This window comes from Petromyzon marinus (assembly GCF_048934315.1).
Source record: "Petromyzon marinus isolate PM22_M1 ecotype Great Lakes invasive population chromosome 80 unlocalized genomic scaffold, UKy_Petmar_22M1.pri1.0 chr80_unloc.3, whole genome shotgun sequence".
NCBI classification, from domain to species: Eukaryota; Metazoa; Chordata; class Hyperoartia; order Petromyzontiformes; family Petromyzontidae; genus Petromyzon; species Petromyzon marinus.
Window position 1 is genome coordinate 476490 of NW_027422631.1, and position 27163 is coordinate 503652.

The 27163-nt window shown below is 50.5% G+C and overlaps 2 protein-coding genes across 2 annotated transcripts; both read left to right on the forward strand.

Moving 5' to 3' along the window:
- Window positions 1–5459: 5459 nt before the first annotated feature.
- LOC142908350 (histone-lysine N-methyltransferase PRDM7-like) lies at window positions 5460–18391 on the forward strand. The gene is made up of 9 exons (XM_076058918.1): window positions 5460–5731; window positions 7650–7817; window positions 9286–9362; window positions 10180–10372; window positions 11203–11337; window positions 11899–12371; window positions 13461–13528; window positions 14590–14858; window positions 18387–18391. The coding sequence occupies exons 1-9, from the start codon at window positions 5611–5613 to the stop codon at window positions 18389–18391; spliced, it is 1509 nt and encodes a 502-aa protein (XP_075915033.1). The 5' UTR covers window positions 5460–5610.
- Window positions 18392–18689: 298 nt separating this feature from the next.
- LOC142908351 (uncharacterized) lies at window positions 18690–22850 on the forward strand (the record flags this gene model as incomplete). The annotated part of the gene is made up of 1 exon (XM_076058919.1): window positions 18690–22850. A coding segment is annotated over one exon (951 nt), but the record flags the coding sequence as incomplete, so codon positions are not given.
- Window positions 22851–27163: the final 4313 nt, after the last annotated feature.

The window sequence follows — 27163 nt, forward strand, 5'->3', positions numbered from 1 at the left end:
AACTCCTCCCACTCCCCCCACCCCCCACTGCCCCCACCCCCACTCCCCCAACTCACTAAACTCCTCCCACTCCCCCCACCCCCCGCAACCCCCACCCCACACCCCCACCCCCACTCCCCCATTCGAATTTTCCCGCGCCGAGCCAAGGAAGGGAGAAGCCGCGTCAATGGCGTCAGCTCCCACAGAGGCAAGGACGTTACATTACACGGGGATTACATTACACGGGGATTACATTACACAGGGATTACATTACGCGGGGATTACACTACACGGGGATTACATTACACGGGGATGACATTGCACGGGGATTGTATTACACGGGGATTACATTACACGGGGATTACATTACACGGGGATTACATTCGGGTTGCACTACACGGATATTACATTCACAATACATTATACGGGGATTACAAGTTACATCACCTGAGGTAATGTTACCTTATCTGAAGGATTACATTTTGATTACATTACACGGTGACTATTATAAGGGTTACATTACACGGGGGTTACATTGCAGTCCGTATTTTAAATCGTGTAAGATTTAGGCTACGAGACGACTTCACGTTACGATTACAGCTCCACATCTGGTACAGTGTTGACACGAGCGACTAATTAATTGTACAATATTTACTTTGCACTGAATGAGAATGTCGCGGTGAAGATTACCTGATAATGTAACGTGATTTTATTCGGATTGCATCACATTCTGATTACCTTACCCTCAGTGCCGGATTAAGTTAGTTCGGGCCTGTAGTATAATTATGTTATAAAGATGCCCAATTTTTTTTTTACGTAAACATTAAAACACAAATGTTTTACTTGCACAAAAGGTACCTCACCTGAGGTAATGTTACCTCTATCTGAGGTAATGTTACCTCACCTGAGGTAAAGTTACCTCACCTGAGGTAATGTTACCTCTATCTGAGGTAATGTTACCTCACCTGAGGTAATGTTACCTCTATCTGAGGTAAAGTTACCTCACCTGAGGTAAAGTTACCTCACCTGAAGTAAAGTTACCTCAACTGAGGTAACGTTACCTCACCTGAGATAAAGTTACCTCTACCTAACATAATGTTACCTCACTTGAGGTAAAGTTACCTCTATGTGAGGTAACGTTACCTCACCTGAGGTAATATTACCTCTAGCTGAGGTAATATTACCTCACCTGAGGTAAAGGTACCTCACCTGAGGTAATGTTACCTTGGCTGAGGTAATGTTACCTCACCTAAGGTAAAGTTACCTCCCTTGAGGTGAAGTTACCTCACCTGAGTTGAAGTTAGCTCACCTAAGGAAATGTTAGTTCACCTAAGGTAATGTTACCTCACCTGAGGTAAAGTTACTTTACCTGAGGTAAAGTTACCTCTATCTGCGGTAAAGTTACCTCACCTGAGGTAAAGTTACCTCACTTGAGGTAATGTTACCTCACCTGAGGTAAAGTTACCTCTATCTGAGGTAATGTTACCTCACCTGAGATAAAGTTACCTCTACCTGAAGTAATGTTACCTCAACTGAGGTAAAGTTACCTCACCTGAGGTAATGTTACCTCACCTGAGGTAATGTTACCTCTATCTGAGGTAAAGTTACCTCACCTGAGGTAAAGTTACCTCTATCTGAGATAAAGTTACCTCGCCTGAGGTAAAGTTACCTCTATCTGAGGTAATGTTACCTCTACATGAGGTAAAGTTACCTCTATCTGAGGTAAAGTTATCTCACCTGAGGTAAAGTTACCTCACCTGAGGTAAAGTTACCTCGCCTGAGGTAAGATTTCCTCTACCCAACGTTATATTACATCACAAGGGGCACAGCAAAATGACTCTACAGTTATTTTGCTGTGCCCCTTTTTTACACCTGATGAAGGAAGCTTGTGTTGCCCCGAAACGTCGTGATTTAATTTAGTTGTTTTATTTTATTTTTTACCTTCGTTACTTTACCGAAAAAAACAAATAGTATGAATCCTTATTCTTGGTTCTTTCGGTAAAGTCACCACGTAGAAGGGAAACAATAAAATAATAAAAATATAAAACAATAAAATTATCACCTGATGATGATTGCTTCTTGTGTTGCAGTCAAAACGTCGTGAGAATTTTATTGTTTTATATTTTTATTATTTTATTGTTTCCCTTCTACGTGGTGGCGACTTTACCGAAAGAACCAAGAATATGAATCCCTGCAGTCACGAAAGCTTTAAACCAAAGAGTATGAATCCTTGTAAAAGGTTTAAGTTTGGTGTTTTAACATCTTAACGCAGCTGTTTTGTTGCCAGAAAAAAGGGGAAAACCTCTTCTCATATTTTGGTCCTGGCAAAGGAGGTCACCATGAAATTAATTAATCGATTGAGATTTTGTTTTTGTCGTTGGGGGTTTTTATTCAGATTGAGGATCCATAATTAGAGGGTTTTTTTTCTGGCGTTGCGTCGCGTCAATATAAATGTTGTGTCGTTAAAACCGACACCACCCGACACAGCCAATTAGTAAGAGGGTTTGTCACGTGAACAGAACGTGCCAACTCGTGATTTAGTACAGCACTAGTGTATAGTGTAGTGCATATTGTAGTGTATAGTGTAGTGTATAGTGTAGTGTATAGTGTGTAGTGTAGTGTATAGTAGTGTAGTGTATAGTAGTGTAGTGTATAGTAGTGTAGTGTATAGTGTAGTGTATAGTAGTGTAGTGTATAGTAGTGTATAGTGTAGTGTATAGTAGTGTAGTGTATAGTGCAGTGTATAGTGTAGTGTATAGTGCAGCGTATAGTGTAGTGTATAGTGTAGTGTATAGTGTAGTGTATAATGTAGCACTACACCGGTTGTGTGTTGGAGAGCAAATCCACAACATTTATAAATCTGAGAAAGACGTTTCGCCAGTAATCACAACCAGCATCATCAGGCGGACAGCCAGATTGTGCCCCTTACTGAATATCTGTGACACAAAGAGCTTTCTAGCTTATCGGATACCTCCTGCACCATAAAGATTCTGATTAAAAAAAATCTGTTTGCGTCATTGCGTGGTGACGTCACCCGTATCGCATCTCCCCCCTCGGAGTCTGTTGGGAGCAAAGCGCGATGACGTCATACGTCTCCCTCACCCCCTCCGCAACCCCCACCCCCCACTCCTCTCGACCCCCACTTCCTAAACTCCTCCCACTCCCCCCCACCCCCCACCCCCACTCCCCCATTCGAATTTTCCCGCGCCGAGTCAAGGAAGGGAGAAGCCGCGTCAATGGCGTCAGCTCCCTCAGAGGCACGGACGTTACATTATACGGGGATTACATTACACTGGGATTACATTACACGGGGATTACATTACACGAGGATTACATTACACGGGCATTACATTACACGGGGATTACATTACATGGGGATTACATTACACGGGGATTACATTACACGGGGATTACATTACACGGGGATTACATTACGTGGGGATTACATTATATAGGGATTGCATTACACAGGGATTACATTTGGGTTGCGTTACACGGATATTACATTCACATGACATACGGGGATTACAAGTTACATCACCTGAGGTAATGTTACCTTATCTGAAGGATTACATTTGGACTACATTGCACGGTGATTATTATAAGGGTTACATTACACGGGGGTTATATTGCAGTCCGTATTTAAAATCGTGTAAGATTTACGCTACGAGACGACTTCACGTTACGATTACAGCTCCACATCTGGTACAGTGTTGACACGAGCGACTAATTAATTGTACAATATTTACTTTGCACTGAATGAGAATGTCGCGGTGAAGATTACCTTATAATATAACGTGATTTTATTCGGATTGCATCACATTCTGATTACCTTGCCCTCAGTGAGGTAATGTTACCTCACCTGAGGTAAAGTTATCTCACCTGAGGTAAAGTTACCTCTACCTAACGTAATGTTACCTCACTTGAGGTAAAGTTACCTCACCTGAGGTAAAGTTATCTCACCTGAGGTAACGTTACCTCACCTGAGGTAAAGTTACCTCTACCTAACGTAATGTTACCTCACTTGAGGTAAAGTAACTTCACCTCAGGAAGAGTTACCTCAACTGAAGTAATTCAACTTCACCTAAGGTAATGTTACCTCGCATTATCTCAAATGAGAAGTTACCTCATTTGAGATACTGTTACTTTACCTGAGGTAAATTTACCTCGCCTAAGGTAAAGTTACCTCATCTGAGGTAAAGTTTCCTCTACCTGAGGTAATGTTACCTCACCTGAGGTAAAGTTACCTCTACCTAACGTAATGTTACCTCACTTGAGGTAAAGTTATCTCACCTGAGGTAAATTTAACTAACGTGGGGTAATGTTACCTCTACCTGAGGTAAAGTTACTTCACCTCAAGAAAAGTTACCTCACCTGAAGTAATTTTACTTCACCAAAGGTAATGTTACCTCGCATGAGGTAAAGTTATCTCTCTTGAGATGTTACTTCACCTGAGGTATTTTTACCTCTGCCTGAGGTAATTTTACCTCTGCTTGAGGTAAAGTTACCTGGCCTGAGGTAAAGTTACCTCATCTGAGGTAAAGTTACCTCACCTGAGGTAATGTTACCTCTACCTAACGTAATGTTACCTCACTTGAGGTAAAGTAATCTCATTTGTGGTAAAGTTACCTCACCTGAGGTAAAGTTAGCTCACATGAGGTAAAGTTAGCTCACATGAGGTAAAGTTACCGCATCTGAGGTAAATTTACCTCTAACGTAATGTAACCTCACCTGAGGTAAAGTTATCTCACCTGAGGTAAAGTTACCTCACCTGAGGTAAATTTAACTAACGTGGGGTAAAGTTACCTCTATCTGGAGCTAGTACGTCATGGTAGAGGTGGGGAGTCCTCACACTTTACCACAAAGACAAAGATCCCCCGTGTAGCCTCTAACAGGCTGTTAGTGAGCAGCACCCATTAAGGCTACCGGCACTGTGGCACACGAGGGGGTGGGTGGCCAGCACCACGCCCGGCCGCCTTTGTCTCCCCAGTGGCGATGTTCACACACCGCTACACCGGGTGCTCATTTGAGGCCGAGTCGACCTAGGGGACGAGGTCCCAGGACCGGTTCAGATGATCGTCACCGCTGTTGGTGGTGGCCGTGAGCGGGAATGGAACTCGGGTCTCTGCCGGCTTCGTAGCGCAGCGCTCGGCCAACACCGGCGACGATCTTCTAACCCGGTCCTGGGCCTCGTCCCCTAGGTCGACTCAGCCTCAAATGAGCACCCGGTGTAGCGAGTGTGAAGTAGTGAACATCGCCACTGGGGAGACAAAGGCGGCGGGCGTGGTGCTGGCCACCCACCCCCTCGCGCGTCGTTCCGGCCTTCATAGGCGCTGCTCGCTAACAGCGCTTGCCCAGACAGTCTGTTAAGGCCACACGGGGGATCTTTGTCTCGTATCCCTGTGACTCGCTATCCGTGTGACTCCTTCTCCGTGACTCGCTATCCGTGTGACTCCATCTCCATGACTCGCTATCCGTGTGACTCCTTCTCCGTGACTCGCTATCCGTGTGACTCCATCTCCGTGACTCGCTATCCGTGTGACTCCGTCTCCGTGACTGCTTCTCCGTGACTGCGTCTGACCGTCGTCCGCGTCTCGTCCCCTCCGTGTCTCTGCGCCTCAGCAGCAGGAGATGGGCGACTTCCGAGACATCAGAGGCTTCTTCACCAAGGCCGAGTGGGGCGACCTGGCCGAGTGCGAGAAGCGGCGCTACAGGAACATCAAGCAGAACCACGCCGTCATGCTGAACCTCGGTGGGTACGGCAGGCCCGAGCCTCTTCACAAATAAACTAATTGTCGTAGTGATTATAATGATAATGAGACCAGAACGTCGTAGCAGAGTGCCATGCACGGGGCGCCACGGTGGCTATGAGATGTTAACTACCTCGCCTGGTATACAGGAGGTCGTGGGTTCGATGCCGACCCTGACGATGCCTGTCACATATCTGGAGTCTGCGTGTGTCTCTCCCTGGTGAGATGTTAACTACCTCGCCTGTTCTACAGGATGTCGTGGGTTTGATGCCGACCCTGATGATGGCTGTCATATATCTGGAGTCTGCGTGTGTCTCTCCCCGGTGAGATGTTAACTACCTCGCCTGGTCTACAGGAGGTCGTGGGTTCGATGCCTGTCCTCTGGGTTGTTGCTCCACAATGTAGAATCAACATCACGCGTTTAACGTATTTGGCTGCTGCTGTAAATGTCCACGTGGTGAGCCACTTGGTTGAGCTGTCATTTGTGGCAGCCAGGTGGCTTCTGAAGAAGAAGCCGATAGCTCAGTGGACTTCACTTGGTGAAGTAAAAATAGATTTAGTTTGTGTATTGTGTCGTTGTTGTAACTTTCCTGGCCCCGTGCCCCCTATGGGACATCTGTGAAAAAGAGCTTCATAGCTCATCGGATTCCTAATGTTGGAGAGTAAACCCACAACATTTACAAAAATAGTTTATTTTGTGTGTGTGTGTGATTTGTTTACCTTTCCTATACTTTGCACTCCTATCGTGTTTACTGTATTGCTTGGTGTTGTTGTAGCAGCCACATTATATAGATGAACGTAGTGGCGGTGGTACACCGTTACGCTGTGTAAAATAATCAGCACATTTTTGGCAATAATTACGTTTTTTTCCTCGCGATTCGAGACACCGGACAGAAGGATATTTCGGGTTGGTGGTGGTAGTGGTGGTGGTGCGTCAAAATCAGTTGTCGTGATGCCGTAGTGGCAGGAAGACGGAACGTGACACGAGCAGAATTGAACACGAAGCTTCGCAGTCTGTTGACGTACAGCGGCGCCCAGTCTGATGACGATCTGCTGCTCCGTGCTCCAGTCGTGCCCAGTGTGATGACGATCTGCTGCTCTGTGCTCCAGCGGCTGCTCCGTGCTCCAGCGGCAAGATTTGACTCCTCGTGCCCCTAGAGACTCGGTGGGACGGTTCCTCGATACGACTCGTGGTGTCGCCACCGCACGTTCGGAATGGGGGACGCGGCTGCTGAATCTGAGGGCAACTTCTGACGGAGAGTCCTGCAGCTCACTCAAGGGACGACAGCGACGCCGTCGGGACTGTGAAAAATAAGAATAGGTTTTACGCTTTAGGGGAATGAAACAGGAGGCGGTTAAGATGTTCAAACACCAGATAGATTGTAGCTTTTGCAAGGAATCAAGTTACCGCATTAACCACGCGTACTTGTGGCGAACACGACAAACAAACACTCTCTGATAATATTTAATCGTTGTCTTTGAAACTGATTGGTCTACCCCAGAGACAGCCTTCTTCATGGTCTAGTCTCACCAGTGTCAGACCAGAGAACAACACCAAAAGGCGACCGGTACAAAGACAATGCAGCATCGAGAGCATTGATAGCTCGGGATGAGCAGCTACATGACGGGACCTTTTTGCGAGTATCAAAGTGTGAAAAATAAAAATCGATTTTTCCCTTTCTGGCAATCAAACAGGAGGGAGGCGTTAAGATGTCCACACACCAAATAGATTATTCCTTTTGCAAGGAATCAAAGCTACTGCATTAACCACGCGTGCTTGTGGCGAACACGACAAACAAACACTCTCCGATAATAATCACATCGTCAGGACTGTGTTACGAGGAACCGGTGTGTCGCTATGCTGCACCGGTGTACCGCCAATACGTCCAAATAACAATGACCGACTGCCTCCTTGCGCAGGGATGAACCCGGCCCAGCCCGAGTTCATGCGCGCACGCGGCAAGCGCAGAGCGAGGGGGAATGGAGCGGAGTGCGGGCGGTCGAGCGACTCCGACGAGGAATGGACGAGGAGGAGGAAGAGGAAGGAGGTGGCGGTGCACGGAGGACGAAGAGGCGGAGGAGGCAAACGTAAAAGGGCGCTTGCACAGCGTGCAGAAACCCCCTGTAGACTCACACAGAGACCCCTGTAGACTCACGCAGAGACCCCCTTTAGACTCACACAGAGACCCCCTGTAGACTCATACAAAGACTCCCTGTAGACTCATACAGAGACTCCCTGTAGACTCATATAGAGACCCCCTGTAGACTCACACAGAGACCCCCTGTAGACTCATACAGAGACCCCTGTAGACTCACGCAGAGACCCCCTGTAGACTCATACAGAGACCCCCTGTAGACTCACACAGAGACGCCTGTAAACTCACACAGAGACCCCCTGTAGACTTTTTACAGAGACCCCCTGTAGACTCACACAGAGACGCCTGTAAACTCACACAGAGACCCCCTGTAGACTCACACAGAGACCCCCTGTAGACTCACACAGAGACCCCCTGTAGACTCACACAGAGACCCCCTGTAGACTCACACAGAGACCCCCTGTAGACTCACACAGAGACCCCTGTAGACTCACACAGAGACCCCTGTAGACTCACACAGAGACCCCCCGTAGACTCACACAGAGACCCCCTGTAGACTCACGCAGAGACCCCTGTAGACTCACACAGAGACCCCTGTAAACTCACACAGAGACCCCTGTAGACTCGCACAGAGACCCCCTGTAGACTCACACAGAGACCCCCTGTAGACTCACACAGAGACCCGTGTAGACTAACACAGAGACCCCCTGTAGACTCACACAGACCTGTGTAGACTCACACAGAGACCCCCTGTAGACTCACACAGAGACCCCTGTAAACTCACACAGAGACCCCTGTAGACTCACACAGGGACCCCTGTAGACTCACACAGAGGCCCCCTGTAGACTCACACAGAGACCCCCTGTAGACTCACACAGAGACCCCCTGTAGACTCACACAGAGCCCCCTGTAGACTCACACAGAGCGCCCTGTAGATTCACACAAAGACCCCTGTAGACTCATGCAGAGGCCCCCTGAAGACTCACGAAGAGACCCCCTGTAGACTCACACAGAGACCCCTGTAGACTCACACAGAGACCCCCAACCCATGGAACCTGGTTCTGTCCTGTGATAACAGTCTGTTAAGGCTGCACAAGGTAGATCATTAATTTATTTGTAAATATGTGAGTGAGTAAATGCCTGCATGCGTAAATACACACGTGGGTGTGTTCACACGTGTGTGCGTGTGTTAACGGGTATCCATGTGTTCACACACATGGACACGTGTGTGCGTGTGTTCACTTGTGTGCGTGTGTTCATGTGTGTGTGGGTTCACACGTGCGTGCGTGTGTTCACGTGTGTGTGCGTGTGTTCACACGTGTGTGCGTGTGTTCACGTGCGTGTGTTCACGTGTGTGCGTGTTTTCACGTGTGTGCGTGTGTTCACACGTGCGTGTGTTCACGTGTGTGTATTCACACGTGTGTGCGTGTGTTCACACGTGTGTGCGTGTGTTCACGCAGGAGGAGGCAAGGGGGCTGCTTCACGCTGGGCTACCGTGGGAGAGTCGCACGCGAGGGCAGCTCCCAGCAAGCGCAAGGTCTCTGTGCACAGCGCACGGCACTCCTCTCGTTACAGCTGCTGTTGTTGTTGTCTTTAGTTTGTTGACCTTCCCACGCACCTCCCATTAGCGAGGTTGGCTACGTACGGTGCCAAAGAAATTCAACATACGTACGGACTACTAAACACTACTATACCAGGGACGTGCGGTCAGGGGAGGCAGGCGAGGCTTGAGCCTCACCTGTCATATACTCCAATGAAAATAGCTGTTACGAAAAGTAAAAAATAAAAATTTCCACTGCTCTGTTATAAATGTCATTTCTGTATAATCCCAGTCATAACAGAGAGATGGTAACAGGCACGTGCTTATTGCCCGCGCTCCATCCAGTTTCTGAGGGGTTGCGCAATCAGAGGGGAGGCTGAGCTCGTCGCTGCCTCACCTCTCGTCTCCCTGTATTTGCAGCGGAGCTCCGCAAATTTGGCGATTTTGACGATCAAAATTATTGGAGTCGTACAGAAATGACGAAATACAGATCAGTGGAAGAATCTTAATTAGTATTTTATTACTTTTTACTTTTCGTAGAAGAGGCTTGGCCTGCCATACCCACCGAGGTTCAGCATGACGACGGCATGGTTATGCGTGATGTATGGAATCAGATATACAGAATCAGAATATCAGAATTAGAATATGTATTGTACTGGAGGAATCCGATGAGGTGTCAGGGTCGAGATCAAACCCGCGACCTCCTGCGTACCAGGCGAGGGAGTGAACATCTCCTAGCCACCGCTGGTCACCGCACCAACTCTGCCCCCCACACCCCCTTCCGATCCCTCACCCCACCGCCCCCTCCGCTCAGACTAAAGCGGAAGCCCTGGAGTACGTGTGGAGCATCTTGCAGGGCGTGGAGGAGGAGCAGCAGCAGGAGGAGGAGTTCAGGGGATTTGAGCTGAGGGAGGTGCACAAGGCCAGGATGGCGATGTTCAGGCTGGAGCGCAGAGCCACCGCCTGCAAGGAGGCCCTGAGGGTGGTGCTCCAGAGGATGCGTGGAGGTGCGTAGCCTGCAGCGGTGATTTCTATTCACACCGCAACTCCACGCTCCCCCTCTATTCTCACCGGAACTCCACGCTCCCCTCTATTCTCACCGGAACTCCACACTCCCCTCTATTCTTACCGGAACTCCACGCTCCCCCTCTATTCTCACCGGAACTCCACACTCCACTCTATTCTCACCGGAACTCCACACTCCTCTCTATTCTCACCGGAACTCCACACTCCACCTCTATTCTCACCGGAACTCCACGCTCCCCTCTATTCCCACCGGAATTCCGCAATCTTCCTCTGCTGCTGATGGAAGTCGCCAATGCTGTTGATGCTACTGCTACATGTGCTCCCGTCAGTGCTGCTGCTGGTACTAATGCAGCCTATGAACCAAACAATGTTTATTTTACCAGGGTGAGCCCCACTGAGCTGTGTAGCTGTTTTTTCAGAAGCGTCCTGGCTATCACAAATGATACCTCAACGTAGTTGACTTTTCACCATCGTCATCACGTGGACATTTATAGCGGCCAAATTACCCTCAACGCGTGACGTCGATTCTGAACGTCGAGGAGAAAACCTGAGGACCCGGAGAAAAATCCACGCAACCACGGGGAGGTACGACACGCAGACTCCAAACGTACAGCGTGGGTCGTCAGGGTCGGGATCACACCCACGACCTCCCGTAGACCACGCGAGGGAGTCAACATCTCGTCACGGAGGAGAGAGAGAGAGAGACGCGCGGGCTCCAGATGTACGGCAGGTTTCGTCAGGGTCGGGATGGAACCCACGACCTCCCGTACACCGGGAGAGGCGGTCAACATCTCGCCGCGTTTGCCCGCAGGCTCCTCCGTGCCGCCGGCCTCCTCCGCCCAGGCTGCGGCGGTGTCGCTCAGCGCTCGCTCTCGCTACGGCCTGCGGCAGCGCGAGAGGAAAGTCTACACAGAGGTGGAGGAGCCCCAGGACGACGACGACTTCTGTGAGACTCCCTGCTCCCTCTACCTCTCTCTCTCACTTTCTCACTCTCACTGTCACTCTGTTACTTTCTCACTCTCTCTCTCACTGTCAATCTCTCACTGTCACTTTCACACTCTCTCTCACACTGTCACTTTCCCACACCCTCACCTATCTCTCTCGCTTTGTTACACTCTCACTGTCTCACACTCTCACCTATCTCACTCGCTTTGTTACACTCTCACTGTCTCACACTCTCACCTATCTCTCTCCCTTTGTTACACTCTCACTGTCTCACACTCTCACCTATCTCTCTCCCTTTGTAACACTCTCACTGTCTCACACTCTCACCTATCTCTCTCGCTTTGTTACACTCTCACTGTCACTTTCTCACCTATCTCTCTCGCTTTGTTACACTCTCACTGTCTCACACTCTCACCTATGTCCCTCTATTGCTCCCGCGTTCTCACTCGATATATTCCACCTGCTCCCTCTCACTCTCTCCCCCTCGCCCTCCCTCTCACACGCTCCCTTTCTCGCACTCTCACTCACCTCTCTCTCTTTTGCTCCTCGCTCGGGGATGCAGGGAGGGAGGGGAGGGATGCAGGGAGGGTGACAGGGAATACATCTCCGATGAGCGAGCTAAATAATTTCACCATGCAGAGAGGGAGGGAGGGAGGCATCTGTCTGGAGCGCTCCTCACCCTCTCACTCTCTCACAGTGCCACTGCTGCTGCTGCTGTTGCTACTGCGATTCACCCCCCTCCTGCTGCTGCTGCTGCTGTGGCTCTCAGTCTGCGAGCTGTGCAGGGATTTCTACCTGGGGGAGTGCTCCGTGCACGGCCCGCCAGAGTTCATCGCGGACGCGGCCGTGGCCCCGGGAGTGGCCGACAGGGCCCGGCTCAGCCTGCCCCAGGGCCTCACCGTCGGCGCCTCCTCCATCGCCGGCGCCGGCCTCGGGGTGTGGAGCAACAGGAAGAAGCTGCCCAAGGGGGTGATGTTTGGGCCCTACCAGGGAGAGGTGTCTGAGGAGAACCCCGTGAGCGAGTACTGCTGGCTGGTGAGCTGCTGCTGCTGCCACTGCTGCAGCCTCCTCCTATTCCTACATCATCATCGTCATCGTGTGTGTGGAGAGGAGGCTCGTGAAGGAGATGGAGAGAAACCCATAGCTTCACACAGTCACCCACAGACTCGCACAGAGACCTTAGAGACTCGCACAGAGACCCAAAATCTCGCACAGAGACCCAGAGACTCTTACAGAGACCCAGAGAATCGCACAGAGACCCACAGACTCACACAGAGAGACCCACAGTCTCACACAGAGACCTAGAGACTCGCACAGAGACTTGCACAGAGACCCACAGAATCGCACAGAGACCCACAGTCTCACACAGAGACCCAGAGAATCGCACAGAGACCCACAGTCTCACACAGAGACCCAGAGAATCGCACAGAGACCCACAGTCTCACACAGAGACCCAGAGACTCGCACAGAGACCCAGAGACTCGCACAGAGACTCGCACAGAAACCCACAGTCTCATACAGAGACCCAGAGACTCGCACAGAGACTCACACAGGGACCCACAGATTCACAGAGGGACCCACAGATTCACAGAGGGACCCAAAATTTAACGTCATAATGAGTTCAACTTGTAACCCACAGTAGCCGCTCGCTCGCAAGGACAGAACAACTTCGATGCGTAAGGAGGAACCACAGACTGGTGGTTCCTCCTCACGCACTCCTTACGCAAAAATAAACCACGACACCTCGCGGCTGATCTCGTCAAGAAGCATAAACCATCATCACGCAAACTCTGTTCATGCTCGCAGCAGCAGCAGCGGCGGCGTTTGGCTACACATCGTGCAAAGACGGTGGTCACCGCATGGCGCGGCGCTTACAGACGCACTTCAGCGGCCGTCTGGAAGGCTCTTGCTTACAATATGAGGAAGCCACTGGGAGCTATGCACTTTTAAATATTGTAGATTTAAAATTCATTTCTTTAGAACTGCTTTTAGTGTTTAGTTTGTTGTCCTTCCCCCGCACCTCCGATCAGCACGGTTGGCTACGTCCGGTACGAAAGAAGTTCAAGTTACGGTCCAACTCACATTAATTATCCGTGGATCTGCTCGTGTGCGTGTGTGTTTCAGATTTACAAAAACAAAAAGGATCGTGAATATGTTGATGCTCAGGATGAATCAAAATCAAACTGGATGAGGTGATTCTTGTCTTAAGGACCACTACACAGAGATCGGAACCACTACACACAGAGACCAGAACGACCACACACAGAGAACAGAACCACCACATATAGAGACCAGAACCACTACACACAGAGACCAGAACCACCACACACAGAGACCAGAACCACTAGACACAGAGACCAGAACCACTACACACAGAGACCAGAACCACGACACACAGAGACCAGAACCACTAAACACAGAGACCAGAACCACTAGACACAGAGACCAGAACCACTACAGAGAGACCAGAACCACCACACACAGAGACCAGAACCACTACACACAGAGACCAGAACCACCACACACAGAGACCAGAACCACTACACACAGAGACCAGAACCACCACACAGAGACCAGAACCACCACACACAGAGACCAGAACCACTACACACAGAGACCAGAACCACTACACATAGACCAGAACAACTACACAAAGACCAGAACCACTACACAGAGACCAGAACCACCACACACAGAGACCAGAACCACGACACATAGAGACCAGAACCACTACACATAGACCAGAACAACTACACACAGAGACCAGAACCACCACACACAGAGACCAGAACCACTACAGAGACCAGAACCACCACACAGAGACCAGAACCACTACACACAGAGACCAGAACCACTATACAGAGACCAGAACCACCACACACAGAGACCAGAATCACCACACACAGAGACCAGAACCACTACAGAGACCAGAACTACTACACACAGACAGGAACCACTACACACAGAGACCAGAACCACTACACACAGAGACCAGAACCACTACACATAGAGACCTGAACCACGACACACAGAGACCAGAACCACCACACACAGAGACCAGAACCACCACACACAGAGACCACAACCACTGCACACAGAGACCCTGGGCCTCCCCTTGGTCGACTCGGCATCAAATGAGCACCCGGTACTGAGCGTGGTTCCAGCCCCACCACCCCAACGTAGCGCCCAGTGCCGGCCCTTACTAGGCGCTCGCTAACGGCGCCCACCCCGCCCCCCGCGTCTGCCCCCGCAGGTTCGTCAACTGCGCGAGGAATGAGCAGGAGCAGAACCTGGTGGCCTTCCAGCACCGGGGGCAGATTTACTACCGCACGTTCCGTGCCGTGGGGCCCGGCTCTGAGCTGCTGGTCTGGTACGGCGAGGAGTTCGCCCAGGAGCTGGGCATCGCCTGCGAGGCCGGGCCCTCGCGACGCCGCAGCAGCAGCAGCAGCAGCAGCGAGTTGGCTCCCAGGGCCACCGCCAGAGACCTGCACCCCGTGCAGCCTCCACCAAGCGAGGAACACTGTGAGCACCGCTCACCAGAGACTCACCACTGCTCACCAGACTATAGCCACCACTCACCAGAGATGATAGCCACCACTCACCAGAGATGATAGCCACCGCTCACCAGAGATGATAGCCACCACTCACCAGAGATGATAGCCACCACTCACCAGAGATGATAGCCACCACTCACCAGCAATGATAGCCACCACTCACCAGAGATGATAGCTACCGCTCACCAGAGATGATAGCCACCACTCACCAGAGATGATAGCCACCACTCACCGGAGATGATAGCCACCACTCACCAGAGATGATAGCCACCGCTCACCAGAGATGATAGCCACCACTCACCAGAGATGATAGCCACCACTCACCAGAGATGATAGCCACCACTCACCAGCAATGATAGCCACCACTCACCAGAGATGATAGCTACCGCTCACCAGAGATGATAGCCACCACTCACCAGAGATGATAGCCACCACTCACCGGAGATGATAGCCACCACTCACCAGAGATGATAGCCACCACTCACCAGCAATGATAGCCACCACTCACCAGAGATGATAGCTTCCGCTCACCAGAGATGACAGCAACCACTCACCAGAGATGATAGCCAACGCTCAGCAGAGATGATAGCCACCACACACCATAGATGATAGCCATCACTCACCAGAGATGATAGCCACCACTCACCAGAGATGATAGCCACCACTCACCAGAGATGATAACCACCACTCACCAGATATGATAGTCACCACTCACCAGAGATGATATCCACCGCTCACCAGAGACGATAGCCACCACTCACCAGCAATGATAGCCACCGCTCACCAGAGATGATAGCCACCGCTCACCAGAGATGATAGCCACCACTCACCAGAGATGATAGGCACCACTCACCAGATATGATAGTCACCACTCACCAGAGATGATATCCACCGCTCACCAGAGATGATAGCCACCACTCACCAGAGATGATAGTCACCACTCACCAGAGATGATAGCCACCACTCACCAGAGATGATAGCCACCACTCACCAGAGATGATAGCCACCACTCACCAGAGATGATAGCTACCGCTCACCAGAGATGATAGCCACCACTCACCAGAGATGATAGCCACCACTCACCGGAGATGATAGCCACCACTCACCAGAGATGATAGCCACCACTCACCAGAGATGATAGCTTCCGCTCACCAGAGATGAGAGCAACCACTCACCAGAGATGATAGCCACCACTCACCAGAGATGATAGCCACCACTCACCAGAGATGATAGCCACCACTCACCAGAGATGATAGCCACCACTCACCAGCAATGATAGCCACCACTCACCAGAGATGATAGCTACCGCTCACCAGAGATGATAGCCACCACTCACCAGAGATGATAGCCACCACTCACCGGAGATGATAGCCACCACTCACCAGAGATGATAGCCACCACTCACCAGAGATGATAGCTTCCGCTCACCAGAGATGACAGCAACCACTCACCAGAGATGATAGCCAACGCTCAGCAGAGATGATAGCCACCACACACCATAGATGATAGCCATCACTCACCAGAGATGATAGCCACCACTCACCAGAGATGATAACCACCACTCACCAGAGATGATAGCCACCACTCACCAGAGATGATAGCCACCACTCACCAGAGATGATAGCCACCACTCACCAGAGATGATAGCTTCCGCTCACCAGAGATGACAGCAACCACTCACCAGAGATGATAGCCAACGCTCAGCAGAGATGATAGCCACCACACACCATAGATGATAGCCATCACTCACCAGAGATGATAGCCACCACTCACCAGAGATGATAACCACCACTCACCAGAGATGATAGCCACCATTCACCAGAGATGATAGCCACCACTCACCAGAGATGATAGCCACCACTCACCAGAGATGATAGCTTCCGCTCACCAGAGATGACAGCAACCACTCACCAGAGATGATAGCCAACGCTCAGCAGAGATGATAGCCACCACTCACCAGAGATGATAGCCACCACTCACCAGAGATGATAGCCACCACTCACCAGAGATGATAGCCACCACTCACCAGAAATAATAGCCACCTCACCAGAGATGATAGCCACCACTCACCAGAGATGATAGCCACCACTCACCAGATATGATAGCCAACACTCACCAGAGATGACAGCCACCACTCACCAAAGATGATAGCCACCACTCACCAGAGATGATAGCCACCACTCACCAGAGATGATAGCCACCACTCACCAGACATGATAGCCACCACTCACCAGAGATGATAGCCACCACTCACCAGAGATGATAGCCACCACTCACCAGCAATGATAGCCACCACTCACCAGAGATGATAGCTACCGCTCACCAGAGATGATAGCCACCACTCACCAGAGATGATAGCCACCACTCACCGGAGATGATAGCCACCACTCACCAGAGATGATAGCCACCACTCACCAGCAATGATAGCCACCACTCACCAGAGATGATAGCTTCTGCTCACCAGAGATGACAGCAACCACTCACCAGAGATGATAGCCACCGCTCAGCAGAGATGATAGCCACCACACACCATAGATGATAGCCATCACTCACCAGAGATGATAGCCACCACTCAACAGAGATGATAGCCGCCACTCACCAGAGATGATAACCACCACTCACCAAAGATGATAGCCACCACTCACCAGAGATGATAGCCACCACTCACCAGAGATGATAGCCACCACTCACCAGAGATGATAGCCACCACTCATCAGAGATGATAGCCACCACTCACCAGATATGATAGCCACCACTCACCAGACATGATAGCCACCACTCACCAGAGATGATAGCCACCACTCACCAGAGATGATAGCTACCACTCACCAGAGATGATAGCCACCACTCACCAGAGATGATAGCCACCACTCACCAGAGATGATAGCCCCTGCTCACCAGAGATGATAGCCACCACTCACCAGAGGTGATAGCCACCACTCACCAGAGATGATAGCCACCGCTCACCAGAGATGATAGCCACCACTCACCAGCAATGATAGCCACCACTCACCAGAGGTGATAGCCACCACTCACCAGAGATGATAGCCACCACTCACCAGAGATAATAGCCACCACTCACCAGAGATGATAGCCACCACTCACCAGCAATGATAGCCACCACTCACCAGAGATGATAGTCACCACTCACCAGGGATGATAGCCACCACTCACCAGAGACGATAGCCACCAATCACCAGAGATGATAGCCAACGCTCACCAGAGATGATAGCCATCACTCGCCAGAGATGATAGCCACTGCTCACCAGACTATAGCCACCACTCACCAGAGATGATAGCCACTGCTCACCAGAGATTATAGGCACCACCCACACTGATAAGGTGCAAGTTAGTAACTGGTGTGGTGTGTAGTAGTAAACATCGCCACTGAGAAGACAAAGGCGGCCATGTGTGGTGCTGGCCACCCTCCCACTCGTGTGCCGTGCTGGCCTTCATCGGTGCCCAATAACAACACTTGTCCCAAAAGTGTATACAGGCTAGACGGGAGTTCTTTGTCTCTGTGTGTGTATATAGAATGGAGCCCACTGCACTACGAACCCGGCCACCTGAGTTCGATTCCCACTCACGGTCAAAGTCAGTGGTGAATGTTTAGGCCTCCCCTAGGTTGACTCAGCCTCAAATGAATACCTAGCTTAAACGTGGAAACATCGCCACTGGAGAGACAAAAGCGGCCGGGCCTGGTGTTGGCCACTTACTCCCTCTTGTGCCATGCCGGCCTTCATAGGTACTCGCAAACAGCACTTGCCCAACAGTCTGATATGGCTGTTGGGGACCTTTACCTTTATATATACACACACACACACGTGTTCAAGAGTGTTCATGTCTAGGTGTTGGTGTGTGCGTCTTGTGCCTCTGGGATGACGCAGGTGGAGTGGGTGTGGAGGTCACAAGGCTGCCGTGTCCTGCCTGCAACCGTCAGTTCATCTGCCGCTCTAGTCTAGAGCATCACGTGCAGAGGAGACACCCCACTAAGCCCAGTGACAAAAGTCATCAGTGTGACCAATGTCCATACAGCACAGACCGCAAGAGTAGCTTGAAGATACACCAGAGAACACACACGGGAGAGAAACCGTTCAAGTGCACCGTGTGTGAGAAGGCGTTTGCACAACTACCAGATCTTCACAGGCACCAGAGAACACACACGGGAGAGAAGCCGTTCAAGTGCACCGTGTGTGAGAAGGCGTTTGCAGACCCATCAACTCTTCACAGGCACCAGAGAACACACACGGGAGAGAAGCCGTTCAAGTGCACCGTGTGTGAGAAGGCGTTTGCACAACTACCAGATCTTCACAGGCACCAGAGAACACACACGGGAGAGAAGCCGTTCAAGTGCACCGTGTGTGAGAAGGCGTTTGCACAACTACCACATCTTCACAGCCACCAGAGAACACACACGGGAGAGAAGCCGTTCAAGTGCACCGTGTGTGAGAAGGCGTTTGCACGGCTATCAACTCTTCACAGCCACCAGAGAACACACACGGGAGAGAAGCCGTTTAAGTGCACCGTGTGTGAGAAGGCGTTTGCACGGCCATCAACTCTTCACAGCCACCAGAGAACACACACGGGAGAGAAGCCGTTCAAGTGCACCGTGTGTGAGAAGGCGTTTGAACGGCCATCAACTCTTCACAGCCACCAGAGAACACACACCGGCCAGAATGCATTTTCTCATCCACGTGGAAACAGAAAATTCAGCCATCCTGAGCACAAAGCGCACAACGCCGAGCTGTGAATTAGTTTCCAACAACAGGCCACGTGATTAGCCGAGGCTGTGCCACTCTTGAAACTGATTTTGAATGTGAACACGGAAACCTACGGAATCCTCCTACACCTGCCTCACACCCTGTGGGGGGCGGGAGATTAAACCGACCCGGCCACCCCTCGATTGCAAGTGCGGAGTTCTCGGTACCAACCACTGCACGTCCCCCACCCCCACCACCTGGGGGTCCCTGTGTGTGTGAGTGTGCAGAGTCCCTCGTGCAGAGCTGCACTCTTGTTACCCTAGAGGGGGGCACCGCAGGGCGATCCACCTACAGATACCCCAGTCTGCACGTCTCCCGCCGCTCTCCGTGAGCACCGCGTGCCGACTCGTAGCCCTGCCCCGTGCGACGTACGTACAGTGCGTACCCATCCAGCGGTAGGCCGAACCGCGGCCGATGACGAAGGTGGCGTCCGCTCACGAATCTCCGTGCACTCAGTCCCGTAGCCCCGAGCCATCGCTTGCGCGATATTCACTTTGCTGCTGAGAGGAAAGCTGCGGGGAGGATGTGGGGGTGGGGGGTTGGTAGGAGAGGACATCTGTGGAACGGCTGGAGATCTGCGGAGAAGAGCTTCATAGCTCATCGGATTCCTGCGGTCTGAAAAAATATTCAGAGAGGGCGTTGGGGGGGGTGTAGGTATGAGTGGGGCATCTGCGCTTGGATCGCCCTGCGTGTTGTTGCTGCTGCCTCCCCCATTGAAAATGTTCCCGGCGTGAACTTTGACCCTTTGCCGTTGCGACGACGCCGCGCGCCGTGCGTGAACGTCGTCGTCGTCGGAACAACAAAACGCAGTGAGAACTAAAGTAACTTTATCGGTAGCGAGGCTCCCACAGGGCCACGCGGGGCAGGGAGCGTGGCACAGTTTTGGTGCCGGCTAGCGCAGAGTGGCGGCGGTCGTGTCGCTACGCTTCTCTGCAGTGAGCAACGACGTCTTGATAACAACAACAGCAGCAGCCGCTCGCTCAATTCGTGGGATTCTGCGGTGAACGGTGAAACCCACCCCGTGAAAGGTGACGCCCACCCCGTGAACGGTGACGCCCACCCCGTGAACGGTGACGCCCACCCCGTGAACGGCGACGCCCACCCCGTGAACGGCGACGCCCACCCAGTGAACGGCGACGCCCACCCCGTGAACGGCGACGCCCACCCCGTGAACGGCGACACCCACCCCGTGAACGGCGACGCCCACCCCGTGAACGGTGACACCCACCCCGTGAACGGCGACGCCCACCCCGTGAACGGTGACACCCACCCTGTAACTCTGCAGACGTCTCGGACGTGGGAAAGTGTTGAGAGATTCTCTGCATCGTCCCGGTTGCTCGCGTGTCGTCGCACGGTGGTGGTGCGCGTTGACTCTTACACGGTTAAGAAAGTTGAGCGTTAGTTTGTGATTCTGTTTAAAATTATATACTTACTTAAACTAACAAAAATTATCTTGGGATTTTACTAAGTAAGGTCCAACAGAATATGTAGAGGCTCTTTTATCAGACGCTACCACCTGGCCATCACAAATGAAAGCTCAGCGAAGTGGCTCATCATTGTGTGGACATTGATAGCGGCCAGATACTCTGATTGCGTGATCTCGATTCTAAATGTCGAGGGGAAAAACCGGAGGACCTGGAGAAAAATCCACACGACCACGGGGAGAGAGAGACGCGTAAACTCAAAATATACAGCAGGCGTCAGGGTCGGAATCGAACCAACGATCTCCTGTATACCAGGAGAGGTGGTTAACATCTCAACATGCGTTCAGAGTATTTGGCTGCTGTAAATGTCACGTGACAAGCCACTTCGGTGCGCCGCCGTCATTTGTGATAGGCGGGTCGCTACTACGCAGCTCAGTGGGGGCCTTACCTGGAAAAGTAAAGTGAAGTTAAAAAACAAAACCTGCTGTTGAGAATGACCTCACCAGACCGGTGGAGGCAGCGCTGACGTCTTGGTCCCAGTTGGCAGCGCCGGCGTCTCGTTGGTTGTGAAGGCAGCCCAGCTCACACAGCCCGTGCCGGTGTCTCCAGGAGGTGGGAGCGACTTGCTCTGTGTCAGTGTCTCCAGGAGGTCCCAGCGACTTGCCCTGTGTCAGTGTCTCCAGGAGGTCCCAGCGACTTGCTCTGTGTCAGTGTCTCCAGGAGGTGGGAGCGACTTGCCCTGTGGCGACACTTTTCCGTGACAGAGGTTTGTTCTTTGTTGTTGTTGTTGGGTTAGAGATCTCGTAAACATAAACACTGTGTCGTTAACCCACCACCACCCACCACTATCGCCTGACACGGCCAATCAGTCAGGGTTTGTCACGTAAACGAAACGTGCCAATTGGTTACCAACTTCAGCACACACGGCGCTTGCGTGTCGGGGAGAGTGAACCCACCACAGCGTTTACAATTCGAGTACCGGTGACGTTTCGCCGGTGATTAAATAACAATGGCGACCGGCTTCATCGGGCGACGTGCCAGGATTGTGATCCGACGCCATCTAACCCGGCGGCAACGACGACAAAAACCTTCGTCGCAGATACCGCCGGTCGCGAGAGACCGCGCGTGGCGCTTTGTGTTGCCGTCGCGTTGCCGCGAATCGTCGAAGCGCGTTCACGGTCCGTCGTTCTCCCGCAACGCGGCGGTGGTTGTTGCGTTCCTGAAGAACAACCGCGTTGTGGAGAGATAATATAAACTATAGTGGAGGGGGGGGGGGTGAAGCGTGGTCCGCGATAACACGCGAGATGATGGGCAAGACAGAGGCGGGACTAAGACCGAGGCGCGTGGGTAGCGTCTAGAAGCATCCAGCAGCATCCCAACGCCTCCTCCTCGTTGCCACGCCGCTACGCCGAGGGCAGCCGCACGTAGAACCGCTTATTCCTACTCGCGTTGAGACGTAGTTCCGTTCGCTCGGTCGCGTCGCATCCAATCCGCGTCCGCGTTACGGACGGCGTGTATCCCCTTACGATACATTCACGGCGTTACTTCGTCCAGTTGGCGTCGTTAGAACTAACACGCGGCGTTGTAGCGGAACCAGACTGTACCCGTTGTCTCCTGCTGTTCAACGCTGAGGCCGCATCGACCGTTACAATAGTCGCTGTAGCCATTGCGAGCCCCAAGCTGTTGTTGGCTCCCGGCTCTTAAATTCGCGTTTTTCTGGATTTTCTTGTTGTTATTCTGTCTCTCACTGTTCAAATAAACCTACCGTTAAAATTATAGACTGATCATTTCTTTTGTCAGTGGGCAAACGTATAAAATCAGCAGGGGATCAAATACTTTTTCCCCTCACTGTATCTGTAATCGTTACACACAGCAGCACCTGGTCACAACTGCTCGCCGCTGATCCTAACAACACCAATCCTAGTCGTCATCCCTGCACGTCAAGGATGGTAAAACTATGACCCAACAAACTTACACATCACACTGTCCTACAGACTTCACTTCACACGCCCCTACAGACTTCACTTCACACGCCGCTACAGACTTCAATTCACACGCTCCTACAGACTTCAATTCACACGCCCCTACAGACTTCACTTCACACGCCCCTACAGACTTCACATCACACTGTCCTACAGACTTCAATTCACACGCCCCTACAGACTTCACTTCACACGCCCCTACAGACTTCAATTCACACGCCCCCACAGACTTCAATTCACACGCCCCTACAGAGTTGTGTTGGTCACGTGCCTACCTTTCCTATACTCTGCACTCCCATGGTGTTTATTGTATTGTGTTTGTTGTTGTGGCGTTCTGACCCCGTGCACCTACTGTGGACGTCTGTGGATGATAAAGAGCTTCACAGCTCATCGGATTCCTCCAGAATAAAAAAAATTAAACTTAAAAACTCGGATGACGTCACTGCGTGGTGACGTCACGCGTCTCGCCCCCCCCCCCACTCCCCCGTTACCCCCCACCCCTCCCACCCCCGTTACCCCCCCCCCACTCCCCCCCACCACCAACCACCGCCATTGGCCACTCAGTGATGGTGACGTCCCCACGGCGCCTGTGCCAGGCTGGGTGCACTTCGAGGCTGCCGCGTGAAGTGAGGTGGTGACGTCACGCGAGCGTTGTGTTTAACGATTACAGTGGCACGCGGCCTGCACTACGTGAGGGTTACTTTGACACAACGTTACCTCTATCTGAGGTAAAGTTACCTCTACCTGAGGTAAAGTTACCTCTATCTGAGGTAAAGTTACCTCTACCTGAGGTAAAGTTACCTCACCTGAGGTAAAGTTACCTCTATCTGAGGTAAAGTTACCTCTACCTGAGGTAAAGTTACCTCCATCTGAGGTAACGTTACCTCTACCTGAGGTAATGTTACCTCTATATGAGGTAATGTTACCTCTACCTGAGGTAAAGTTACCTCTATCTGAGGTAAAGTTACCTCTACCTGAGGTAAAGTTACCTCTATCTGAGGTAAAGTTACCTCACCTGAGGTAAAGTTACCTCTACCTGAGGTAAAGTTACCTCTATCTGAGGTAAAGTTACCTCTACCTGAGGTAAAGTTACCTCTACCTGAGGTAAAGTTACCTCTACCTGGGGTAATGTTACCTCTACCTGAGGTAAAGTTACTTCACCTGAGGTAAAGTTACCTCTTCCTGGGGTAAAGTTACCTCACCTGAGGTAATGTTACCTCTACCTGAGGTAATGTTACCTCTATCTGAGGTAAAGTTGCTTCACCTGAGGTAACGTTACCTCACCTGAGGTAAAGTTACCTCACCTGAGATAATGTTACCTCTACCTGAGGTAAAGTTACCTCACCTTCCATTGCATTCCGATTATCTAACCCTGAGGTAATAATCACGCGAGCATTGTGTTTAACGATTTAACCACGTGAGAATATAACGCTAATATTACGATATGAGCATTAGCTGAAGTGATGTGAATACGTTAGGATTACCTCAAATAATGTTACATTTACCTGAGGTGATGTTACCTCCCCGAGGTAAAGTTACCTCTACCTGAGGTAAAGTTACCTCATCTGAGGTAAAGTTACCTCACTTGAGATAATGTTACCTCTACCTGAGGTAAAGTTATCTCGCCTGACGTAAAGTTAACTCACCTAAGGTAAAGTTACCTCATCTGAGGTAACGTTACCTCGCCTGAGGTAAAGTTAACTAACCTGGGGTATAGTTACCTCTACCTGAGATAAAGTTATCTCGCTTAAGGTAAAGTAACCTCATCTGAGGTAAAGTTACCTCTACCTGAGGTAATGTTACCTCTATCTGAGGTAAAGTTACCTCGCCTGAGGTAAAGTTATCTCATCTGAGGTAAAGTTACCTCACTTGAGATAATGTTTCCTCTGTCTGAGATAAAGTTATCTCGCTTAAGGTAAAGTTACCTCATCTGAGGTAAAGTTACCTCACCTGAGGTAAAGTTACCTCGCCTGAGGTAAGATTACCTCTACTTAACGTTATATTACATCACAAGGGGCACAGCAAAATGACTGGTTCTTTCGGTAAAGTCACCACGTAGAAGGTAAACAATAAAATAATACAAATATAAAACAATAAAATTCACACCTGATGATGATTGCTTGTGTTGCAGTCGAAACGTCGTGAGAATTTTATTGTTTTTATATTTTTATTATTTTATTGTTTCCCTTCTACGTGGTGATGACTTTACCGAAAGAACCAAGAATATGAATCCCTGCAGTCACGAAAGCTTTAAACCAAAGAGTATGAATCCTTGTAAAAGGTTTAAGTTTGGTGTTTTAACATCTTAACGCAGCTGTTTTGTTGCCAGAAAAAAGGGGAAAACCTGTTCTCATATTTTGGTCCTGGCAAAGGAGGTCACCATGAAATTAATTAATCGATTGAGATTTTGTTTTTGTCGTTGGAGGTTTTTATTCAGATTGAGGATCCATAATTAGAGGGGGTTTTTTTCTGGCGTTGCGTCGCGTCAATATAAATGTTGTGTCGTTAAAACCGACACCACCCGACACAGCCAATTAGTAAGAGGGTTTGTCACGTGAACAGAACGTGCCAACTCGTGATTTAGTACAGCACTAGTGTATAGTGTAGTGTATAGTGTAGTGTATAGTGTAGTGTAGTGTATAGTGTAGTGTATAGTGTAGTCTGTAGTGTAGTATATAGTGCAGTGTATAGTGTAGTGTCTAGTGTAGTGTATAGTGTAGTGTGTAGTGTAGTGTATAGTAGTGTAGTGTATAGTATAGTGTAGTCTGTAGTGTAGTGTACAGTGTAGTGTATTGTATAGTGTAGTGTATAGTAGTGTAGTGTATAGTGTAGTGTATAGTGTAGTGTAGAGTGTAGTGTATAGTGTAGTATATAGTGTAGTGTATAGTGTAGCACTACACCGGTTGTATGTTGGAGAGCAAATCCACAACATTTATAATCTGAGTAAGACGTTTCGCCAGTAATCACAACCAGCATCATCAGGCGGACAGCCAGATAGTGCCCCTTACTGAATATCTGTGACACAAAGAGCTTTATAGCTTATCGGATACCCCCTACACCATAAAGATTCTGATTTATTTTTCAAAAAAATCTGATTACGGCATTGTGTGGTGACGTCACCCGTATCGCATCTCCCCCTCGGAGTCTGTTGGTAGCAAAGCACGATGACGTCATACGTCTCCCTCACCCCCCGCAACCCCCACCCCCACCCCCCACTCCTCTCGACCCCCACTCCCTAAACTCCCCCACCCCTCCTCACCTTCACCCCCACCCCCACTCCCCCCACCCCCACTCCCCCCAACCCCCCACCCCCCACTGCCCCTAACCCCCACTCCCCCAACTCCCTAAACTCCTCCCACTCCCCCCCACCCCCCACTTTCCCCCACCCCCCACTCCCCCCACTCCCCCCAACCCCCACCCCCCACTCCCCCATTCGAATTTTCCCGCGCCGAGCCAAGGAAGGGAGAAGCCGTGTCAATGGCGTCAGCTCCCACAGAGGCAAGGACGTTACATTACACGGGGATTACATTACACGGGGATTACATTACACGGGGATTACATTACACGGGGATTACATTACACGGGGATTACATTACACGGGGATTACGTTATATGGGGATTACATTATACGGGGATTGCATTTGGGTCGCATTACACGGATACTACATTCACATGACATACGGGCATTACAAGTTACATCACCTGAGGTATTGTTACCTTATATGAAGGATTACATTTGGATTACATTACGCGGTGATTATAATAAAGGGTTACATTACACGGGGGTTACATTGCAGTCCGTATTTAAAATCGTGTAAGATTTACGCTACGAGACGACTTCACGTTACGATTACAGCTCCACATCTAGTACAGTGTTGACACGAGTGACTAATTAATTGTACAATATTTACTTTGCACTGAATGAGAATGTCGCGGTAAAGATTACCTTATAATATAACGTGATTTTATTCGGATTGCATCACATTCTGATTAACTTACCCTCAGTGCCAGATTAAGTTAGTTCGGGGCCTGTAGTATAATTATGTTATAAAGATGCCCAATTTTTTTTTAAACGTAAACATTAAAACACAAATGTTTTACTTGCAC

What these genes read in the sequence shown, in the direction of transcription:
- LOC142908350 (XM_076058918.1), top strand. Translation starts at nt 5,611, where the DNA reads ATGGGCGACTTCCGAGACATCAGAGGCTTCTTCACCAAGGCCGAGTGG. An exon ending in CGCCGTCATGCTGAACCTCG is followed by an intron (nt 5,732 to 7,649) that starts GTGGGTACGGCA and finishes CTCCTTGCGCAG; the next exon opens with GGATGAACCCGGCCCAGCCC. An exon ending in TCAAAATCAAACTGGATGAG is followed by an intron (nt 13,529 to 14,589) that starts GTGATTCTTGTC and finishes CTGCCCCCGCAG; the next exon opens with GTTCGTCAACTGCGCGAGGA.